This window comes from Vulpes vulpes, chromosome 5, assembly GCF_048418805.1.
Source record: "Vulpes vulpes isolate BD-2025 chromosome 5, VulVul3, whole genome shotgun sequence".
Classification (NCBI taxonomy): domain Eukaryota; kingdom Metazoa; phylum Chordata; class Mammalia; order Carnivora; family Canidae; genus Vulpes; species Vulpes vulpes.
In genome coordinates, this window is record NC_132784.1 from 96,505,359 (window position 1) to 96,526,719 (window position 21,361).

The 21,361-nt window shown below is 35.5% G+C and overlaps 1 protein-coding gene across 1 annotated transcript; it reads right to left on the reverse strand.

Moving 5' to 3' along the window:
* Positions 1-512: 512 nt before the first annotated feature.
* On the reverse strand, positions 513-19,993 carry LOC112914591 (V-type proton ATPase subunit G 1). Its single transcript, XM_025991684.2, has 2 exons — positions 19,964-19,993; positions 513-2,516 (listed from the first exon to the last, which is right to left on the reverse strand). The coding sequence occupies exons 1-2, from the start codon at positions 19,991-19,993 to the stop codon at positions 2,133-2,135; spliced, it is 414 nt and encodes a 137-aa protein (XP_025847469.2). The 3' UTR covers positions 513-2,132.
* Positions 19,994-21,361: the final 1,368 nt, after the last annotated feature.

Sequence of the window (21,361 nt, forward strand, 5' to 3'; positions counted from 1 at the left end):
ATGAAAGCGAAAGCTTTTAGTCTCAAAGTTGACTCCTACTTCTCTAAAATGCAGAATTTTCCAAAGAAAATGTACAATTTATACAATGATTTTTCCTCCCAACGCTATGCAGAATAGTTTTAAGACACCCTAATAAGAAATGAGATCTGACCTAAGTTACAGAGAACTAATTATGGTTAAACTTTGCAGACTCTTGTAGAAGGTCAGTGGTTTGATGCCTCTGAAATGGGCCCCGAGTCTTACACTCAGAGAGGCCCGGAAAGCCTTATGGCCTAGCCTGCATAACCAGGCAACATGCTTAGAATTCTACTCAGACTACCTCCCAGTTAAACCTTTTTCCCCTGAAAGCCAATGTTTTTCAAATTGATATATTCTCAAACAACCTTCAGATTTGATCATATCTTTATTTGCATATATTAGTATTCAATTACTATTTTTAGTTAAAAACTATTTTTATATTTGAACAAATTTATTAAGACAAATTTTTTTTTTTTTTTTTTTACAGTGTGGAACCATGTTAAGATGCAGATGTTTATTAGATATCCAAATCAAAATAGCAAATAAGCAATTGACAACTCTAGAGTTCAGGAGAGAGAGGCTGGATATAAATTTTGGATCTTCAGCACAAATATTTAAAGCCACGAAAAGGTGGGTTTCAACAAGGAAATGAGTGTAGAGACGTCCAAGAACAAATCCCTGGAAAAAGAATCAGAACTAAAGCAAGAGACGGAGGAGCAAAGTAGCACATCCCTGCAAAACAAAGCTAACAAAGTGGGTTCAAGAAGAACTAGTCAACCCTGTCCAACAGGACTGAAAGTCCAGTAGGAAGAAGACTGGACCTCTCAATCTGCTCATCACTGCTGACCCTGACGTGGTTTCAGTGGAGTGGAAAGCTTGACTGGAGTGCTTGAACAGTAAAAACTGGAAAAGCTCATCTAGAAAACTCTTATGAGGAATCGCACTATAAAACGGAACGAACGTGGCCTGCAAGCAACCCATCGTGAGTCTCATAAAATGTGATTCCTATAAGGGCATCTACTGCTCTCATGCTATTTCGGAACAAGCAAGGAAATCCCATTCATGTTCTCTCTCAACTCTGTGTCTACTAGAAATTATTTTGCAGCCAAAGACTTTCAGCTAACAGAGTCACAGAGCATTTAACTCTTACAGAGCTAGTGTGAAGCTCCTATAGGTATTACACATATCATTTAGCCCGCCAGGGAGGAAATCTGCTTGGTAACTGGCCCAAGGCTGCACTAGTCCAGCGTGCTCTAGAGAAGAGGCAAACTGCAGACTTACTAGTCTGATGCTGTTTTTCGAACCGGATGTTGGGCGAAATCACAAGTGATTTCCTTCCTGCTTTATTTTCTGAGTATGCATGCAAATGTGTATGTGATACATCTGCTAATTTAATTTCCTACGTGAAATTCTGCAGAACATCTAGGTCAAAGTGTACTCTGCATCATCAAAAAGGATGAAGGGGGGGGGGCGGGAGGGGATTGCATGCCAAAGTCCTTACTTTTAAATGATTATCAGTACACCAAGTAATAACATGTAACAAGTTCCTGAATTCTATCATCTAATAATTTTGATTAAGAGAAAATAAAAGCAGCCCAAACAATTATACTAGTATTTGCTGTTCTGCCCCTTAGCCAGAAAGGACTATTTTAAGGCTGGCTGCTGCTTCACACAAGTTACAATTAACTATTTACTACTTTTTCATAGATAAAGCCCCTGACCTTCAAGAAAGCTTTAGGGAAAAAAATATTTAATCCCTTTCTTTCTTTTAAACAAACAAACAAACAAAAAAATGATTTTAACTACATCTAAGAAAGAAAAAGTACCGATATAATATATGTTGCTTGAGCTTAAAAGGCATAGGAAAACAGAACGTATGCACATTAAATTTCTAAGAAATAATGAGGTAAAAGAAGAAAATCTTTGGATAAGCTCTACGTTTGTACAAAGAAGCTCGATTTGCTATTCTCCAAAAAGTGAAGGGACCTACACTATAATATACAGAAATAATTTAATGCCTTTTCACAAGGATGTAACTCAAGCTGTGCTGAAGCTTCATATTCCAGGAAGGCATATAAAATGCCAATCTGCTCACAGAGCTGCTTCCTCCTCTCCTATCCATTGATGCGGTAGTTTTCATGGATTTCTGGCCGGATGTCACAGACAAAGGCCAAGAGGTTATCCAGGACTTCATCCCTGTTCTGCTGGAAGTAGGTCTGGAGGATGGTCATCTTCTCCTGGGTCTCCTTCTCCACTTCAGTGCTGCAGCTGCCATGGGATCCCAGAGCCGCAGCTTCCTTGGCCTTGAACTCCTTCTCTCTTTGCAGACGGTATTGTTCAATTTCAGCCTGAGCTTCTTTGGCCTGCTTCAGCCTCCGGTTCTTTCGCTTGCGGGCCTCCGACACCTTCTCGGCGGCGCGCTTCTCGGCCTGCAGCAGCTGCTGGATGCCCCTGCGACTGGCGGCGGCGGCGGACGCTCCGGGGCCCAGCGAAGCGGCCTAAGCCGGCTCGAGCGGCTCCCCCGGGTCAGCTGACCCAGCCGCTCTATTAAGACAAATATTACTGCCACAAAGGAAAACCGGTAGCATTTACAATAAATAGGAGATAAGCATAAATATATACAGAAAAGAAAATAATGTTATTACATTTAAAAAATATAAATTAAAAATGAAAATGAAACTAAAGTAATGTAACAATTTCTGTAAAAAGTTTTTTCAATGTGAAGAATGCAGCTGGTTATAATCAGCAATACGTTTATATTTGTTTGGACTTCCCTAGTTTAATTAAAGATATAGTGGATAGCCCTGTATTACCAAAGTATATTACTTTAAAATTTTGATCCTAACCAGAAATCTAGCACAGAGAAATTGCTGGAGTTGAGCCACAAATCTCATTCTTCAGTAATCTTTTCCTGCACTTGCAATACATCCACTCACCAAAACCTAAAATCTACAACTCTGCACTGGAGGCTGTTAGGTGCCTGAGTTCATGGCTAAAGTGAGGATCTTTTTTTTTTTTTTAAGATTTTATTTATTTATTTATGAGAGAGAGAGAGAGAGAGACAAAGAGAGACAGAGAGAGACAGAGACAGGCAGAGGAAAAAGCAGGCTCCATGCAGGGAACCCAATGAGGGACTCAATCCCGGGACTTCAGGATCACGACCCGAGCTGAAGGCAGACGCTCAACCACTGAGCCACCCAGGCATCCCATAAAGTGAGGATCTTTTTCCTCTAAATGGGCATACCTCTCACTGCCCAGGCCACACAAAGACACCACAAGATGCCACCTGAGCACAGCCTCTATTTGTCTGCCTCGCTGGCTCCATTACTACATGCTGGAGTAGATTTAGAGGATAAATTCTTAGCTAGATAAGAAACATGGCACTAATTTGGGCCAGAGAATATTTTTTAATTAAAAAGCCCCACTCCCTTATTGTGATTATCATTTCATAATATATATGTGTTTCAAATCATCACACTATATACTTTAAACTTATACAATGTTATATGTCAATTATATCTTAAATCTGGGGAAAAAAGATAGTATACTAGATATTTAATTAATAAAAAAAGAATGCAAATGTTTGTCATACTCCCCAAGGGTATTTTGTCTATTAGCAATGCTGTTTATTCCAACTAAAACCTACTGATTGAGACTGTAGGTTTCAGACAATTATGTTTTCTTTTGGAGATGTAAGTACTTGTATGTAGAGGTTTGTATATAGGGACAGTTGTGTTTTTGGACCTGTATGTTCGTATAACTAAACTGGTTCCACTTGCATTGGGAAGAATATTTACTCTGCTTCATAGTAGTGGCATAATAGGTATTGAAGGCATCATAGTAGTGGCATCATAGGTATCCAACTTAGATATATTTATTTATTTGAGAGAAAGGGACAGAGAGAGAGAGAGAAAGAGAGACCCCATGAGAGCAGAGGGAGGGGCAGAGGGAGAGAGAATCCTCAAGCAAACGCCTTGTTGAATGCAGGGCACCATGTGGACCTTGATCCCAAGACCCTGAGACCAATCACGACTGGAGCTGAAATCAAGAGTCAAGACACTAAACTGACCGAGCCACCCAAGAGGCCCAGGAACTGAACTTAGCATAACAAAGCCCATCCTGTTCTTTGGCTCATGGAGTGCTCCATCTCATTGGGATTTTCCTGATGTGGCCAGTCTTTCCTTAAACAGCCTCCCATGTTTCTTTACCCTTTGGACTGAGCCATTTTGTCCTCTGAGTACTTGATACTGGTTGCTGGGAAAAAGAAGTAAAATAGATCAATAGCACAAGTCCAAAAGCTGGGGACAGAGTTTCTCTCCTAGATCAAATGGAGGTGAAAACTTGAGAAAAATGAGCCTTAACTAGCAGATGCCTGTGAAGAATACAACCTGTGAATGGTTAACATGCTTTCCACTTGAGCCACTCCAATGTAATATATACTCTAAACAAATCCCCCCCCCCTCTGAGTTGTATTTTTTCATTGTCTCCCAGGTTTTCAGTAAAACTGAATACATGTGAGATAACTCTAAAGAATTAAGTCTATCAAAACAAATGTGGCCTGGCCCACATTCAGTCACCTGCCAATGCTTTCATGAAGAAACAGAGATCACAGTGCAGGAACCCAGCACAAGTAAGATGAGAAGTGGGATGGATGGAAAATTACTTGTGGGGCAGCCCGGGTGGCTCAGCGGTTTAGTGCCGCCTTCAGCCCAGGGCCTGATCCTGGAGACCTGGGATCGAGTCCCACGTCAGGCTCCCTGCACGGAGCCTGTTTCTCCCTCTGCCTGTGTCTCTGCCTCTCTCTCACTCTGTCTCTCATGAATAAATTAATAAAATCTTTTAAAAAATAAATAAAATGACTTGTGATGTAAAATTGTTGTCATCCAGTGCTCAAATGCTGCCCATTCTTGCCATCCATAAAGGATGAAAGGACCCAGAAGAAGAAAGTTGCTGGAATGAAAAGAGGGATTCCATGGTAGTGCTAATAATCCACTTCCTATGTTTAGAAAGCTGTATAGGTACTTTGGTTATCATCTTTTCTGATCTCTATTCTTTTCCAGATCATATGTTAACTATTATATAGTAATATGTAGTAGTAACTAAAAATCTCTGTGTCTAAGTTAAAAAAATTTTTTTTTAAGATTTTATTTATTTATTTGATAGAGCATATGAGCAGGGGAAGGGGCAGAGGGGGAGTGAGAGGGAAAGAATCTCAAGCAGAGTCTGCACTGAGCTCAGATCCCAACACGGGTCTAGATCCCACATCCCTGCAATCACAACCTGAGCTGAAACCAAGAGCCAACCAGGTGCCCTTAAGCTGATAAATTCTATTTGGTCTTTACATCTTTGTAAATAAGAAGCAAATCTTTGTGGATTACAGCAAAATATCCTTGGGGCTAACTTCTATGAGGAGGTTGATAATTTAGAAAAGAAATCCCTTGGGACACCTGGATGGCTCAGTAGTTGATCATTTGTCTTCGGCTCAGGGTGTGATCCCAGGATGCCAGGATTGAGTCCCGCATCAAGCTCCTTATAGGGAGCCTGCTTCTCCTTCTGCCTATGTTTCTGCCTCTCTCTGTGTGTCTCTCACAAATAAGTAAATAAAATCTTAAAAAAAAAGAAATCCCTCAAATGTACTCAAAATTTTCAGACATTTTAATGATTGGCTGAATTCTTAGAAGTCAGGTTCAAAATTGTGCACTATAGGAAAAGTGTGGCAGTGAACTGTTAATGAATTTTTTAATAAACTTTTGATTCAGTATTTAGAATACATTTATTTTTATCATACCTTAGTGAGAAAGTAACCCAATATATCATTTTAATGAATTTGTGACTATAATTATAAATATATGCTATTTACTAATTATAAATTTAATATATATGATGCAATATGAATGTAACATGGAAACCCAATTTTCAGTATAATTTTATTAGGTTAATACAGTAACAACTAAATTTCAGAGATATCAACAGAACCAAGCGTTCCACTAGGCATTTTCTTTTTCTTAACTTTTAGTTGTTGGAGTTTAAATGAGTAACAAGTGAATTGTGAATACATTTTTAATAAATGTTTCATTTACAATTTAAAATATGGAATTTACCTGAATAACAGAGATTCAGTATAATACAAAGACTTTTATAATCTCACTGTTTTATTAGCAATATATAAAAAATATGCATCAAGATATCTATAGAGACAAAAATAAGCCAAGCTATGTTTCCTCTTGTGATCTACCCCTCCCACCCACAAATATAGGATTGTCTGAGCAACCTAATCTTCCCAGTTTCTTTCTTTCACCAAGACTTTTATGTTGTGAGGCATCAAAAAAAAAAAAAATGCATTCTAAGTGGCCAAGAATGTATGACCAAAGCAACTTGGAAACTGAATTTGGAAAGAAAGCAAGGCCCCGGGAAGAGAGAGAATGTATATGAACTTTTTTTTCCACTTCTGGCATGGTCAGGGAGAAGGAAGCAGCCACCAGGGTATCAGAGAATGAAAAGGGTTGATTTGATTGTTAACAAACACATAACGGCCAAGTTTAGGCTAGAAGGAGAGTTTGGAATTCTTAAGAACCTGGACATAAGAGGTGTCCACAGTCATTTGCCAGGTCTTCCCAAGGGCTTCACAAATGCCATGAGAAATACAGGAAGCAGAATAGAAGACCTTAGAGTGCCTGCCTCCCTCCTTCTATGGTACAAAAATGCAGAATTCCCAAAATTACAATGTTCCTTCTTGCACACCAAGCAAGAAGTAAGCTACTGGGGTAAAGGCAGGAACACTCACATGCTGTGATCCCAGAGAATAAACTACTGCCTCTTATGGAGGAAAAGAATCAAAAGCTTCCTGATGGTGGGTGGCACAGAGCAGATCCAGACAAAAGACCACTGCTGCTGGGCAAAGAGTAAAAATGAAAGTTGTCTGCTGCAGGGAAAAAAAAAAAAATATATATATATATATATATATATATATATATATATATATATATATATTGCAAACACATCTGAGCTAAAGGATCTTGCTAAGAATGCTAAGAATATAAGAAACTCTGACAATTCAATTCGGTAATAATAAGATGATCAACCTAATTAAAATTAGTGATCAAAAGTATTTTAACAGATACTTCATCAAAGAAGATATACGAGTGACAAATAGACACATGAAGAGATACTCATTATCATTAGTCATTAAAAAATGCAGTAGATACACTATATGCCATCTAGCATATATATTTTTTAAAAAATTAACAATAACAATATAAGGATTTTAGCAAGTAGAGATTTCATTCTTTTCTGGCAGAAATTTAAAATGGTGAAACCATTTGGAAAATTTTTGCAACTTCTTACAAAAGTAAACACTCATCATAGGGTGTCCAATTCCTTCTCAATATATTTATCTAAAAAAAGAAAACTCATATCCACACAGACCTGTATAGCAAATTTTATGCTAATTTATTTGTAACTGCCCTAAACTGAAAATAATATATATGTCTATCAGCTGATCAATGTATAAACACATTGTAGTAGTATATCTATACCTTAATACTTATTCAGCAATAAAAAGGAATCAGTGAATATATTAAAATATGTTCATGAATCTCAAAAGCATTATGCTAAGTGGAAAAAGAAGCAAAACAATACCTACCTTATAATTCCATTCATAAGACATCATGGGAAGAGCAAACCTTACAGGGACACAAATCAGATCAGTAGGGTCTGGAATACCTAAGCACTGTGACCACAAAAGGGTCATAATGCAACATTTTATAGTGGGTGAGACACTATATTTGATTATATACTTACATTACTCTATACATTTATCAGATTTCATTAAACTGTACAATTAAAAGAGTAAAAATTTTGTTTAAATTATATCTCAAGCTTGAAATAAAAAATAGAAAAGAAGTATATGGGACCAGAACAGAGAATATCTATAAGGCATCATGAACAGCACATACAAAAATCCAAAAGTGTGAAAGCAAAGCACATTATGATGCTTCAGCTCATCTAGTGTGACTGAAAAAGCAGTGCGAGGGAGAGAACAGTGAGGGAATTTGAAAATGTGAGCAGAATGCAAGTAATGGGGGCCCTCATAGGCTACATTAAGAAATTTGGGGAATTTTGCATTTGACAATGGAATCATAAGCAAAGAAGAAATATAAAATAATCTAAATTTTAGAATAGTCACTTAGACTGAAGCATGGGAATAAATTTAGGAAAAGAATACTAAGTCATGAGGACCAGTGCAATTAATTGACTTCATTTTTGATGTTTAGCTGCTGACATCTTGCAAGTCTCACCTTTCTCTCTTCCTCTTTTGACTCTTTCATTTCCTTGTTTCACTAAGAAAGTCCATGTGTACTATCTTGGTGCCAGCAGAGGTATAAACCATACAAGCAAGCCTGCATGGAACCCTTGCCCCAACCCAAGTCCCTAAGGACAATAAAATCAGGTCTCTTCCCTGCTTTCTGAAGCCAAATTTATATCTACTGGGGAACCTGCTCTGCTCTCCTTAGAAAGCCCCAATTAGGTGAGTTACAACCTTTTCAGACCCTTTTGAAGCATATGTGGTAGTTCAGTCTCTCTATTAAAAACCAAACTTTGAGTTGGGGTTTGATTCTATTCTTCACAAGGTAACCAAATACTAGCTAAGAGACTGTTGTTGAATTCCAAATGACTCTAATAAAAGAGGATGGGCTAAGTAAAGGACAGAGTTCAGAGATGCTTAAGAAGCAAAACAAAGAAAATGTTTTCAGATATGATGGAGACTTCCAAGAAAGGGCTGAGAATGGCCAAGTAGAATAGGATTCTATTTTCAGATACAATAACGAAGGGGGAGAAGCATGACGGTACTTAATTAAGCTTTGTACATTTTGAGTTTAAGGGGCCTGGGAGATAGCTAAGGAGAGATATATATAGGAGGAAACTGTTTGTTAAGGTCTATAATTAGTTAGTTCTGAGCACTGTAGTAGCTGGCTCATCTCTCAAATCCCAACTCTGGCCATTCCACTCTTAAGTCCTTCCATCACCTTGGACCGTTTCAGACCTTTATGGCCCTTTCCCACATGGTGCCCCCAGGAATGCTCATCCTCATTCTCTGGTTTCTTATATTCCACATCTCAGCTTAAATACAATCTCCTAGGAAAATTTCTCTTACAACTTTTTTTTCTCTCTCATCATCTTTTCATTTCCTTTAAAATATTTATCATAATTTCTAGGTGCTTTGTTTTACGTAAGCATAAGTTCAGAATCATTGCCTAATTTAGTTACTGTGGCATTCTCAGTGTGGACAGAATGCCTACAGTTAACTGGTAGGTTTTAGACAAATATTTGTTGATTGAATTAATACTAATCTTTGACACAGAACCTAGATGATACACGGACTGTAATAAATATTTTCTTCAATCAGATTTTTTGAATTATGAGGTAAAATGAGGACTAATTTGCTTCTTCTTGATTAGGATCAATTTTGATATTTAAACGGTTTTATACATCTTATTTATATAGAGAAACCTAACTATCTGATTACTCTTTAATTAATAGTAAGTCTTGGTCTCATGGTTATTAGTATGAATCCTTTAAAGAAATCAGTGTCAAATCTCTATAAAATTTAAGTTCAAATCCTTGGGCTATAACTCTCAGCCCAGGGCTATATATAAACTTCTTGAAATCAGCCACTTGCAACATTCTGAGACAAAAACCAACTTGGGAAGAATAATTCACACTTCTAACCTAACAACAAGATGAATCTGCTCCCCTTAGCAATCACAGTTTGGCCATAAAATGATTATTTTTGAGGGTGCCTTTATTTTTTCATGCCTAATATTTCAAAATAGGTTGTTTTTCAAATAACAGAAATGCACTAATTGTTTAGTGATGCCTTATAACATTTTATGCTTCTTTCTTACAGATACAAATCTAATTAGTACATATTTCTGAGGTCTAAAGTAAGAAACTTTATTAAACACTTTGAAACTTATTCCTGAGCTAGTAGAATAGTGAGCCAAGTGAATTTCAATGACATTAAAAATAATCACAGCAAAAGGCTTGAGAAAAGGAGATGACATAGCTTTAAATATGTATATTCTTACCACATGCTAATCACACTTGCAAAAGTTGTAGAATTGCTTATTTGGTATCACTACTTGCTTCAACTACTTACTACATTCTTGAAAGTAATTAGTCCTTAGTAAGTACAACTTCCACATATTCTAAGAACAGGAAAAATATACCTCTATATCTAGAATTAAAAGTCAGATATATCTCCATAATAGCTAAGAAATAGAAATGTAGTATTACTACTGTGTTCTACAAACATATTGTTTTCACTTTTAAATGAGTAACCTAGAAAGAGCAAAAAATAAGTAACCATTAAGAAAAAATCATGTTAGACTTCAACGGCTCATAAGAGGGTAAAGAAATTCTAAATAACAATAGATCTTGTCACTTTTAAAGATACTTGGTTTCTCTACACCTTAGAGTGTCTGTTTGTTTAGCTATCCATCAGTTTGGTTGGTATTATTAAAGCCTCTAATAAGACTAATCCCTTTGTATGATCAGGAGATATTTAAGTCCATTAACATACTATTTTCAATAGTCCTAATTCTGAAATAATTCATCATATATGCTAAATCTTAACTACATACTGAACATTAATCTCCAAACACATGTTCTCTATACACAAAGAACTATCTCAAAGAGGCAACTACAGAACTTCCTAAAAATAACAGGAAAGCTAAAGGTTAATGAAATCAGAAAGAATATGTTCAAAGGTTAGAAAGGATTCAGGAGTGGTAAAAGAAAAAGTATAGGTGAATTGCAGTGAATTATTTAACTAGTAGTTCTCTTTGACAAATATAATCGGGTCTCAGCATCCTTATGGATGAATTTATTACAAGTTAGTAAAAAAACAAACAAACAAACAGCAACAATATCAAAACCCAGAGGCCAAGGCTGTAGTTCACATTTTTTTAGAATGTATCAGTGAATTAGAAGTCTTTCTTAAAATGCCTCAAGGAGTCAAAAGTTCTTAGTTATACTGATTATTTATTCCTTCTTCATTGGCTCCTCAAATTTTGAAAAGATACAAAATTATTATAAGGAGCAAAAAGAACTGAATACAATACTACTTATTTGGAAAAGTTTCCTTCTATTACTGTCATGTTTTCCATCCTAATTCTATTTTTTACATGTTTTTACAACTTCCCTTGATAGCCAATAAATAAGCTAATGAGATTTTCTTTAAAATACAATCCATTTAATTTGCTTATTTCCCTACACCATTCCCTTCTCACTTTTCTTTTCCAATTATTTACAGTTCTCCTAGACTTACTTTATTAAGCAATCTGAGTCTAAATATTGTTTGAAATAGGTGAGTCAGGTGGGATGTTCTCATTTACTCTACAGTGAATACTACAAGTCATTCCCTCCCAGATAGCTCTAGGCAGACTTGTGAATTATTTCTTTGTCACCCACAATATTTATTCATTATTTTTAAATTTCTTGACTTCAAATCCTTCACCCTAATATCTCCAGTAACATTTGTTCCCATTGCAGAAACAATGACTTCCTACATCACATCATCACTTAAATATCCGAAACCCTCATGAAAGTGTAGGTAAAAATGCCTAATAGAAAAGTGTGTTTTCACCAACAATACCTATTTAATGAGGAAAAACAAAGGCTTTAACCAAAGGAATTAAATATATCCTTTATGATTAATTTTTAAAAATCAGTGAACCAGGTAAGAAAAGTGGATGTGTTTTAGACGTGTAATAGAATGATGGAACAGGAAGTGAACACAGAAGTTCAGTATTTATGAGGATCCTGAAAACCTTACTGGTATTCAATCCCCAAGTCATCTACCTATGAGATAACCTCCCCAGATTTATTTCTGTATAACTAACAGAGTAAGCGATTACCATTCAAACATTATCATCCCTGTGCCAGAGTATCCTAATACTATTCATGTTGTGAGCCAGTGAACATTACTTAATTTGGTGTTGTTCTTCTCTAAAAAAAAAAAAAATCTAATCAAGACTATATTTCAAAAATACAAGGGGATAAAAGATTACAAGAAAATGCCTGATATAGGTGGAGCAACATCTTTGAAATGCTTCTCTCACTCTCATCATAGAGCTTTAATTTTTCTTTTATAAGGCCTTGAATTCAGTTCTTTGAAAATGAGGTAAAATAAAACATTTCAAAAACTAAAATTATCAATGGACCATCAAACTTCTCCTCTTGTATGCTCTGAAATATCCAAATAATAGAGTATTTAAACCAGAATTCACGAGAAAACAAAGCTTCCTATATCATCTATGTTATATATTACCATGTATAAATGTAAGAATTCTTAGGCTATCCACTGAAGTTTCAACAAATCTCTGGAAAAGATTAAACTCACATCAACAATAACAAACTCACTGCCAATGTTTGCAGATTTTTTTTTTCAAAATCATTTAACATTATGCCAATTCAGAATGTCTGACTTCAGGCCTTTTAAAATAAATGGCTTTTTTTTTCATATAGTTTCCCAGAAGTAATTATATTTTTAAAAAATACTTTATAATCAAGTGAAATATTTCACATTCTCTTGGATGTAATTAATTACTGTCTGGATGGCATTGGCTCTTTGAACACTCCAGGGCATCATTTGTGAAATTACCATGACAATGTATCATTTCCATCTTAGTGACATGAGAATATTAATGTGTTTCTGAATGTTCCTCACTAACCTGGCAAACCAATTATTCAGAAGCATGATCTAGAAATTTATACATATACATATGACTTCAGCATCACCAAATGTATTCCTTCTGGAAATAGTATCACTAAGATCAAAGCTGAAAGTTTAATAGTGAAATCTTGAGAAATAAAGAGCAACGTAGCTACATTTTCCAATATCTGAATGAGTCATAAAAATGCCTTTTGACTTTATGAATATATATATGATCACCAAGTTTTACTAGAATCTGACACCTGCCCATATATGCCATTTTCTATATTTCCATTGTTTACACAGTATTTTCATAAATTATAGAAATGTCTTTGCAAAATTAGAGCTTGTAATTTAAGTTCTTGTGAATTTATCGTGGAATAGCATAATACACAGGTAAGCTCAATTCTATTAGCACATTTGTATCTTATTATCATGATTTTTGTAGCAATGATGAGTACAAATCTTATTAATGGAGATTTTTATGTTATATCATCACTTTTCTTAATGACAGTGTTAGTGGGAAATGAATTCTGGATTTTTTGAGACTTAATGAATGGACAAGATTTAAAAATAATTTTTCACATCCAATAAAATAAGATGGTCCAAATGATAATAATTAGAGTATTTATTCTTAATTTTTAAGGAATATACTGAAAACTATATAATTGGAGTAATGTCTAGTGCTAATGACAGCCTCCACATACTAGAGATAATGACTTGACATGTCTGGTTAATAATTTAATCAATTTTAGAGGCTTCCTGTCATCCAAGCTGAAAATACTTACACTCAATATTTCTGACCCTTAAATAAAAGTAGAGACAAAAGTAGATGCTAATGTCATATGGTTGTCCATATACTTAAGGTCAACTATAGTTTAAGTAAGCATGCAGAGAATAACCTTTAGACAGAGCATGAATTAAGATTACACACCTATTTCTAGGCCTGAATTTTCCTCTGATATTCATGGAAGCTATGAGCAATGCCTACTGCTCTTAGGGGTTTTATAATTTTCAAATAAAATAGCATATGAAAGCACTTGAGAAATGCTGAAGATGCAGCACAATATAATGAATTTTTACATTCTGTAATTAAAATATATTTTGTGAACACCAAAATAACATATGTACTCTAGAATTAAAACTTGTTTGACATAGAATTTATGAAAAAATAAATCATACATACTCACTCACATATACTTCTTTCATCTTCCACATTTCCAATGAAAAGTAAAATAATCCATAGTTTAGGGTACACAGAGATGTGCTGTAAACACATTATTGCATTCCTAGGATTGATTAATGTTCATATTTTCAAATGACAGACTCTAAATGCAACTAATTAAACAGAAAAGAGTTATAAAAATTATATTAAGTAGCTTAAGGAATCTCCAAGAAGGTCAGCCAATTAGACTTATATACAGCCAGCTAGAAATACTCCCTACCCTAATGCCCAAGCACAATACAGAACTGTTCTATAAAACAGCCCTGCTGTAAGACCTATGATATCTGGGACTGGGTAACAGAAATTCACCAAAGCTGTCTTGGAAAAATGGGATATGACAGCTATCATGCTTTCAGAAGATTAGGTTTTTCCTTATGTGACTGAATTGTACTGCTCATACTTCCCTCTCAATGTGTGCTAAGCAAGCTTACTTACAGGATCTGATGAATTCAGTCTATATGGGAGTACAAATCCATGCTTTCCTTTGGCATTTATTTACCTCCTACTAAGTGCCAGATGCACTGTTAGGCTTTGGTGATAACATGTGAATAGTACAAGATCCTTGCCCTTGATAAGCTTACAACCTGAAGCAGGGCAATATGTACTAACAACGTTAAATAAAAACTTAACATGTGGGTAAAGCATAAAGGACAGAGAAAAGATCAGCAAAACCAAAGGTATGTCTGTGTGTGTGCAAACATATCTGCAATATTTAGTACTTTATTTACTAAAATTATTGAATATAAAAAAAGACACAAGAAGTATACTTTCAATATTGACAGTAACCTATTGTAATCACAGGGATTTGATTTATGTGCATATCATAGGGATATAGATATAAAGAAGAATATTTCAAGAGATTATAAATTTAATTAAACAAAGTGTTAATTATTGCTTCATATGACATTTTTAAAACATGGCAAGGGATCCCTGGGTGGCGCAGCGGTTTGGCGCCTGCCTTTGGCCCAGGGCGCGATCCTGGAGACCCGGGATCGAATCCCACATCAGGCTCCCGGTGCATGGAGCCTGCTTCTCCCTCTGCCTGTGTCTCTGCCTCTCTCTTTCTCTCTGTATGACTATCATAAATAAATAAAATTAAAAAAAAAAAAAATTTAAAAAAAAAAAAAAAAAAAAAAACATGGCAAAATTTTTAAGTACAAATCACTTAAATTAATCCAACATATATATTTTTTAAAGATGGAAAGTTATTCTAAATGTGACATGTTGGGATCCCTGGGTGGCGCAGCGGTTTGGCGCCTGCCTTTGGCCCAGGGCACGATCCTGGAGAACCGGGATCGAATCCCACATCAGGCTCCCGGTGCATGGAGCCTGCTTCTTCCTCCGCCTGTGTCTCTGCCTCTCTCTCTCTCTCTGTGACTATCATAAATTAAAAAAAAAAAAATTTGAAAAAAAAATAATAAATGTGACACGTTTAGAGTAAGATCATCAGTGAGCAAATAAAAGAGCGAGTAGTAAAAGAAAAAACAACTTATCAATTATTTTATAAACTCAGATCTCACCATGTGATAATATTTTTTCCATTGAAAAAGACACAATTTGCTGACACAATGAACCACCGATTTTGCACAGATACAAAAGGAACTTCTTATAAGGTAATCAGTATGATTTTAGCAAATTATCAAATTGAAAGTACTTGTAGTGAATGTAATGAACTTTTTTAAAAGTTAAAGAGAACTGGAGGAGGAAGGGGAGGAGGAAGAAAAGGAGACGAAAAAAATCCAAAATTATGAGAAATGGATTTTTAGTTTACTTTGCCTTCCTCTTTTGCTTTCCATCCAGACATATTTTAATGGGTTCTTCTCTAAGTAGAAAAGTCTCCTAGGGCACCAACATGTTGTAGCAAGTTGAATAAATCTTACAATTCATCCTTTGCTCTAATACTCAATGCAGTTAGATGAAATATCTATTGCATCTCCTGGAAAAAAAAATCTGATATTCAGTGATTTGTAAAATGAGACTCAATCTTTTAAAAATAGATTGTTTTCCCCTATATTTTTCCCTGACACACAGGTCTGAAGTTTTTTTTTGTTGTTGTTGTTGTTGTTGTTGTTTTTATCTTTTCTGATGAAGCCAGATTTAGAAGCTCATTTAAATTTTTTTTTACTTTAATCATTCTCTATTTTTGGCAAAACTGCCCCTCCATTTCACCCTGTGGAGTTGACTATGAATGTATCACTTCACATGTCAATTAAACACAGTATGTGTTCATTTTCAGAGGCCATGAATGGTCTTCGCTGCTTAAATCGCTAGTGAGTCAAAAAGCATATGAAAGCATACCTATATGCTTATGAGAATAATTCAGGCACTAAAGATCTTTAATTTGTTAGAAAGATATATCACCAACCAAAACATATTAACTATTAATTTAGTTACTACTCATAGTTCTTCAATAACATAATTATTCCCTCTCACATTAATAACAGAAATGTCTTCAAGACTGCATGTCCAAAAGACATGTTAGAAAATTTTCTTAAACTATAATCACATACTTAGACTATAATCTTTGTGTAAAGTAGTTTTTTTTTACCTTCAAGAAAGTAGGACAAATAAATCCAATTTTATTTTTTTTTAATTAGAATTCAATTTTATTAAGGAATGTGAATAGACTAACATTTTGTCTGTTGTCTTCCATTCAACTTCTTAAATATTCAGAAGCTGCTTTGATCATTAATTTTTGCTTCCTTTTCTCCCACATGCTTACATAATATGGTTTTCTCTATAAAAAGGTAAAGAATCAGAGCGGTGACAAAACTATGTAGTGTAAGAAGTACTGAGCCTACCAGAGTTTTTTTTTTTATTCCTAAAGAGTTTTAAAAACAGATTCTGGTTTTCTTTCTCCAGAATATAATTCTCTTAGAATAACTCTTTCAAATTGCATGAAAAATACATTTTTGATTCCAGAAAGCAAAATCTAACTTGAAATAAGAAGATATGAAAGACCTTATCAATTCCATTATAGCTGTTGAACTATATTGCAGGCACTATTTGTTTTATAGAAATAAAAAAGTATAAAAAAGAAATTGTCTCAATGTTAAACTTAGACAAGTATATTAAAATTAATAAAATGTTTACTTTACAAGACATCAGTTACCTAGTTCCAAGCAAATGAGATTGGTTGCCCAGAGAGCAACTGAATCACTCTGTATAAAACAAGTAGGGAAATTTACAGAGGTCTCTGGCAGATCAAATATCTACTCTTGAATCCAATTCCAGCAGATCATAATCACTCTTCCTGCTTCCAATTCTGCATGTTAACTATTTTTAATAAGAAATCCATTTAATAAAGGGTATAACCTAACTGCAAGGCTATTGAATGAAAAGGGAATTCAGGCTGTAGCCAAATTTCTTATTTCTCCTTCTGGACTGAACTTACTAAGAAATGCAAATTGATATCCTTTTTCCCCAGACAACTAATTCTCAATACACACACAGTGTATTTGATAATACATAAACAATGAACATTTGAGACTTACTGACATTAAGTCTCTGAATGGAAGACCTGGAAATGGTTCTGAAGAGTCCAGAATAAAGGAACTTTTCCTGCAGAGACTTTTAAAAATAATAATAATTCCTTTGTAACCACTGAACATTCATGTATTTACTTGATAATAATATGTGATAATCACTAGAAATACAAAGACCAAAGACACAGTCCATGAACTCAAAGAATTCACTGTATCTGGAAGGATATAGACAAGTAACCAATAATTATACTGAAGTGTAGCAAAGTGCTATAAAGGATGTAATAACAGGGTATTAAAATGATACAGAAAATAATTATTTATTCCTATGAAGTGTCTGCTTACATATTCTTTGTCTTTCAGCAATCTGTTTGATACTGAATTCCCTAAATTTCACTCTTAAATTCACAATTATCATTTCTATAATAACCATTTCCTACTTCTCTTTCACTAATAATTAAATAAATAAATCCCTTTTTAAAAAAGAGCAGGGTACTGGGTGGCTCAGTTGGTTGAGCATAGGACTCTTGATTTCCTCTTAGGTCATGATGTCAGGGTCCTGGGATCCTGCCACTTGACTGTTGGGCTCCACACTCAAGAAGGAGTCTACCACTCTCCTCCTCCTCTCTCTCTCTCTGCTCCTTCCCTAATACATGTGTACACATCTGTGCATGCTCATTCTCTCTCAAATAAATAAATAAATAAATAAATAAATAAATAAATAAATAAATGTTTCAAACAAAACATTTCCTATCAGTAAGAAAAATCTCACCTATGTGCTAGTCTCACTTTCCTGTTTTGAGCTGCGTGGATCTGACAGTATAACATCATGACATGCTCTGTCTCCTTGATAACTCTTCTTTTTTTTATTGCCTTGGAAGATGGCAGCAACCAAACCATAAACTCGAGGGAAACAGGATGTCTAAGGACAGAAGAAGGTCTGCATGGAGCAGTATCGAATAATTGGGTTGGATCAACATCAAGCGTACAGATTATAGAAGAGGACTGAGTAGTCTAAAGAGGATGCAGTAGGGAGCACTTACCTAAATGGAAGGTAAAGTTAAAAAAAAAAAAAAAAAGGAATGTAAAGTTTGCCAAGATAAAACTTTGTTTAATTCGAAGTTTGTCCCCATACAGTGCTATTATTTATCTTTATCAGTTTGTTAATATTTTTATTTTATTTATTTTTATTTTTTATTTTTTTTAAATGTGCTGTTAATATTTTTTAAATGCAAGACTGTTTATACAAAATCCTCATTTACCTGAAGTATATTTTGAGAAAAGGGGAGAATCTACAGCCTGACTTTCTCCCAAACAATTGATTGTTGCTAGAACTTTATATTAGAAATTACTATTGACTTCAAAATATGTTATCTGATGTAATAATACATTATCACCTTATTATCTTTATTAGAGTACTTATTAAGTTATCTCAAATGATCATAAGGGAGTGGGGAAAAGAGCCAACACATAGAGATGGTTCTTCACAGGAGTCTGAGACAGAGAGAAACAAAAAGGATCATGGGAGAACTGGAGTTCAAGCATTTGAAGTTTAAAAATTCTGGAAGTGTACAAGAACAGTATAAGGGAAGGAATTTTTGCCACAAAGTAATGAGACATTTAATTTCTACATATTATCACTTCATTCATTTGGGGTAAAAGCCAGACCATGAAGTCCTTAAGCACCATGATTTTGCACAGAGTGAGCAGCCCTCTAAAAGGTCTCACTAATTAATATATAGTCTTTACTCAGTTGTTTATTTCTTCACTCGCCCCTTCCACTGCTAGAAAGCAATCCCAAGAAAATAACCTCCTGGCCTCCAATATAATTTTGAAAATGAAGCTCAGAGCCCAAAATTCTTTTCATTTTTATTTAGACTAGTTTTCAGGCCTTAATTAAATGCTTATTGTTCTCTAATCACTCTTTCTATTTAAATTACAGCAGTGTAAGTAACCAGAAAACAACCCAAACACTGGCAGAACAAACTCCACAACTAAAGGTGGAGAAGTGACTACATGGAATAAGCTAGAAAGGATGAGGATGTGGTCTGGGAGTAAGGCAATCCTAGGCTGTCCATGGTGGGGAGGGAAGTGGGAGAGAGAAGGGTGGAAACAGACGTTCGTACTGGGGAGTCCACAAAAGAAGAAAATGAATTCTCGTAATATTTGCCTTTGAAGAATGAATTTCATGAGTTCTTAAACCAGCTGGACTTGAAGCCTAGAATTTTAAAAATTGGCAGGCTTAGCTCTAGAAGTGCCAGAGGGTTTGGGGAAGCCCTTTAGAGGTAGCAGGACAAGCGGCTTATGCAGATATAGCTTATAACCAACAGTTTGAAAAACACCAGGGACAGACCAAAGGGACAGTGATTTGTTTAGAGCATGACCTGGAAGGACCTGGATCACCAAGAGACCCTTCCAGGAACAAAGGTGCTGGCAGGCAACATTTTCATCCCCTACCTTTCAGCATAAACAGTGGCCACCTGTGGGAACCAGCCTGATGCCAGCACTCCATACCTAACTTACTTGCACCAAGCTGCCCTTCACACTCCCCATGGTCCCCTACCTTTGGCAGATCTGCCTTTCCCAGTCACACTTCCCTCAGTCCGGGCACCATGGGCCCTTCCTCTCAAGAAAAGCAACACAAAAAATGCCAACACATCTCCTGACCCACACATTTTGTGGGGCCTTAGTTCTGGGGCAGCAGGTCTCATTTTGCAAGTAGACCACCGTTAAAACCGTTAAAACACACCTACTCCTGCTAGAGACCAAACAGTGCCCACAATAGGCAAAGAATGCCTCTGCAGACAGCTGTACTGAAGGAAAAAGAGCCTAAGACTCAATAAAAAGAGCACAGGCAACACACATAAAAGACACTTCCTAGAGAGCTAGGCCCTGGGGAACAGGGCACACCACACTGCCGGGCACAGGACCTCTTCTTCATAAGGCTATTATGGTTAAGAGCAAGAGAAGTAACATACAGAAATGCACACATAAAGTCAGACAAAATTAGGAGAGAGAGCAATATTTCCTAAATGAAAGAACAGGACCAAACCACAGCAAGAGACCAAAGTGAAATGGATATAAGTAATATGCCTGACTGAGAATTTGAAATAAGGATCACAAAGATACTCACTGGATTGAGAAAGAAGTGGAAGACATTAGTGAGACTCTTAACACAGAGATTTAAAAATAAAAACAATCAAGAACACAATAAAAGAAATTAAAAATACCCTTGATGAAATAAATAGAAGGCTAAATGAAGCAGAGGAATGAATTAATGACCTGAAAGACAAAGTAATATAAAGTAACTGAGCTGAGCCAAGAAAGAAAATTATTCTAATTGAAAATAGTCTTAGGGAACTCAGTGACTCCATCAAGTGTAATAATATACACATTATAAGGATCTCAGAAGAAGAGAGACATAAGGAGGCAGAAAATTTATTTGAAGACATAATAGCTGAAAGCTTCCCTAATCTGCAGAAGGAACAGATATCCATACCCAGGAGGCACAGAGAGCCCACCAAAAATTCAAACTAAGGAGGTCCACACTAAGACACATAGTAATTAAAAAGGCAAAAAGTAGTGGTAAAGAAAATAATTTTAAAGCAGCAAAAGAAAAGAAGACATACATTACATACAAGGGAAACTCTGTAAGGCCATCAGTGGATTTTTCAGCAGAAATTTTATAGGCCAGAAAAGAGTGGGTGATATATTCTAAATGCTGAAAGGGAAAAATCTACAGCCAAGAATACTCTTTCCAGCAAGGCTATCATTCAGAACATGAGAGAGAAAGAATTTCACAGGTAAACAAAAATTTAAAAAGTTCATGACCTTGCCATACAATAAATATTAAAGAGGATTCTTTGAGTGGAAAGAGAAGACCATAAGTGACAGTATGAAAGTAAAAATAAAACACCAAGG

Excerpts from the sequence above, each read along its gene's own strand:
- LOC112914591 (XM_025991684.2), bottom strand. The coding sequence starts at position 19,993 with ATGGGGAGTGTGAAGGGCAGCTTGGTGCAA. Across the intron at positions 2,517-19,963 it reads TGAAGGGCAGCTTGGTGCAA|GCCGCTTCGCTGGGCCCCGG; the intron begins GTAAGTTAGGTA and ends GAGCCGGCTTAG.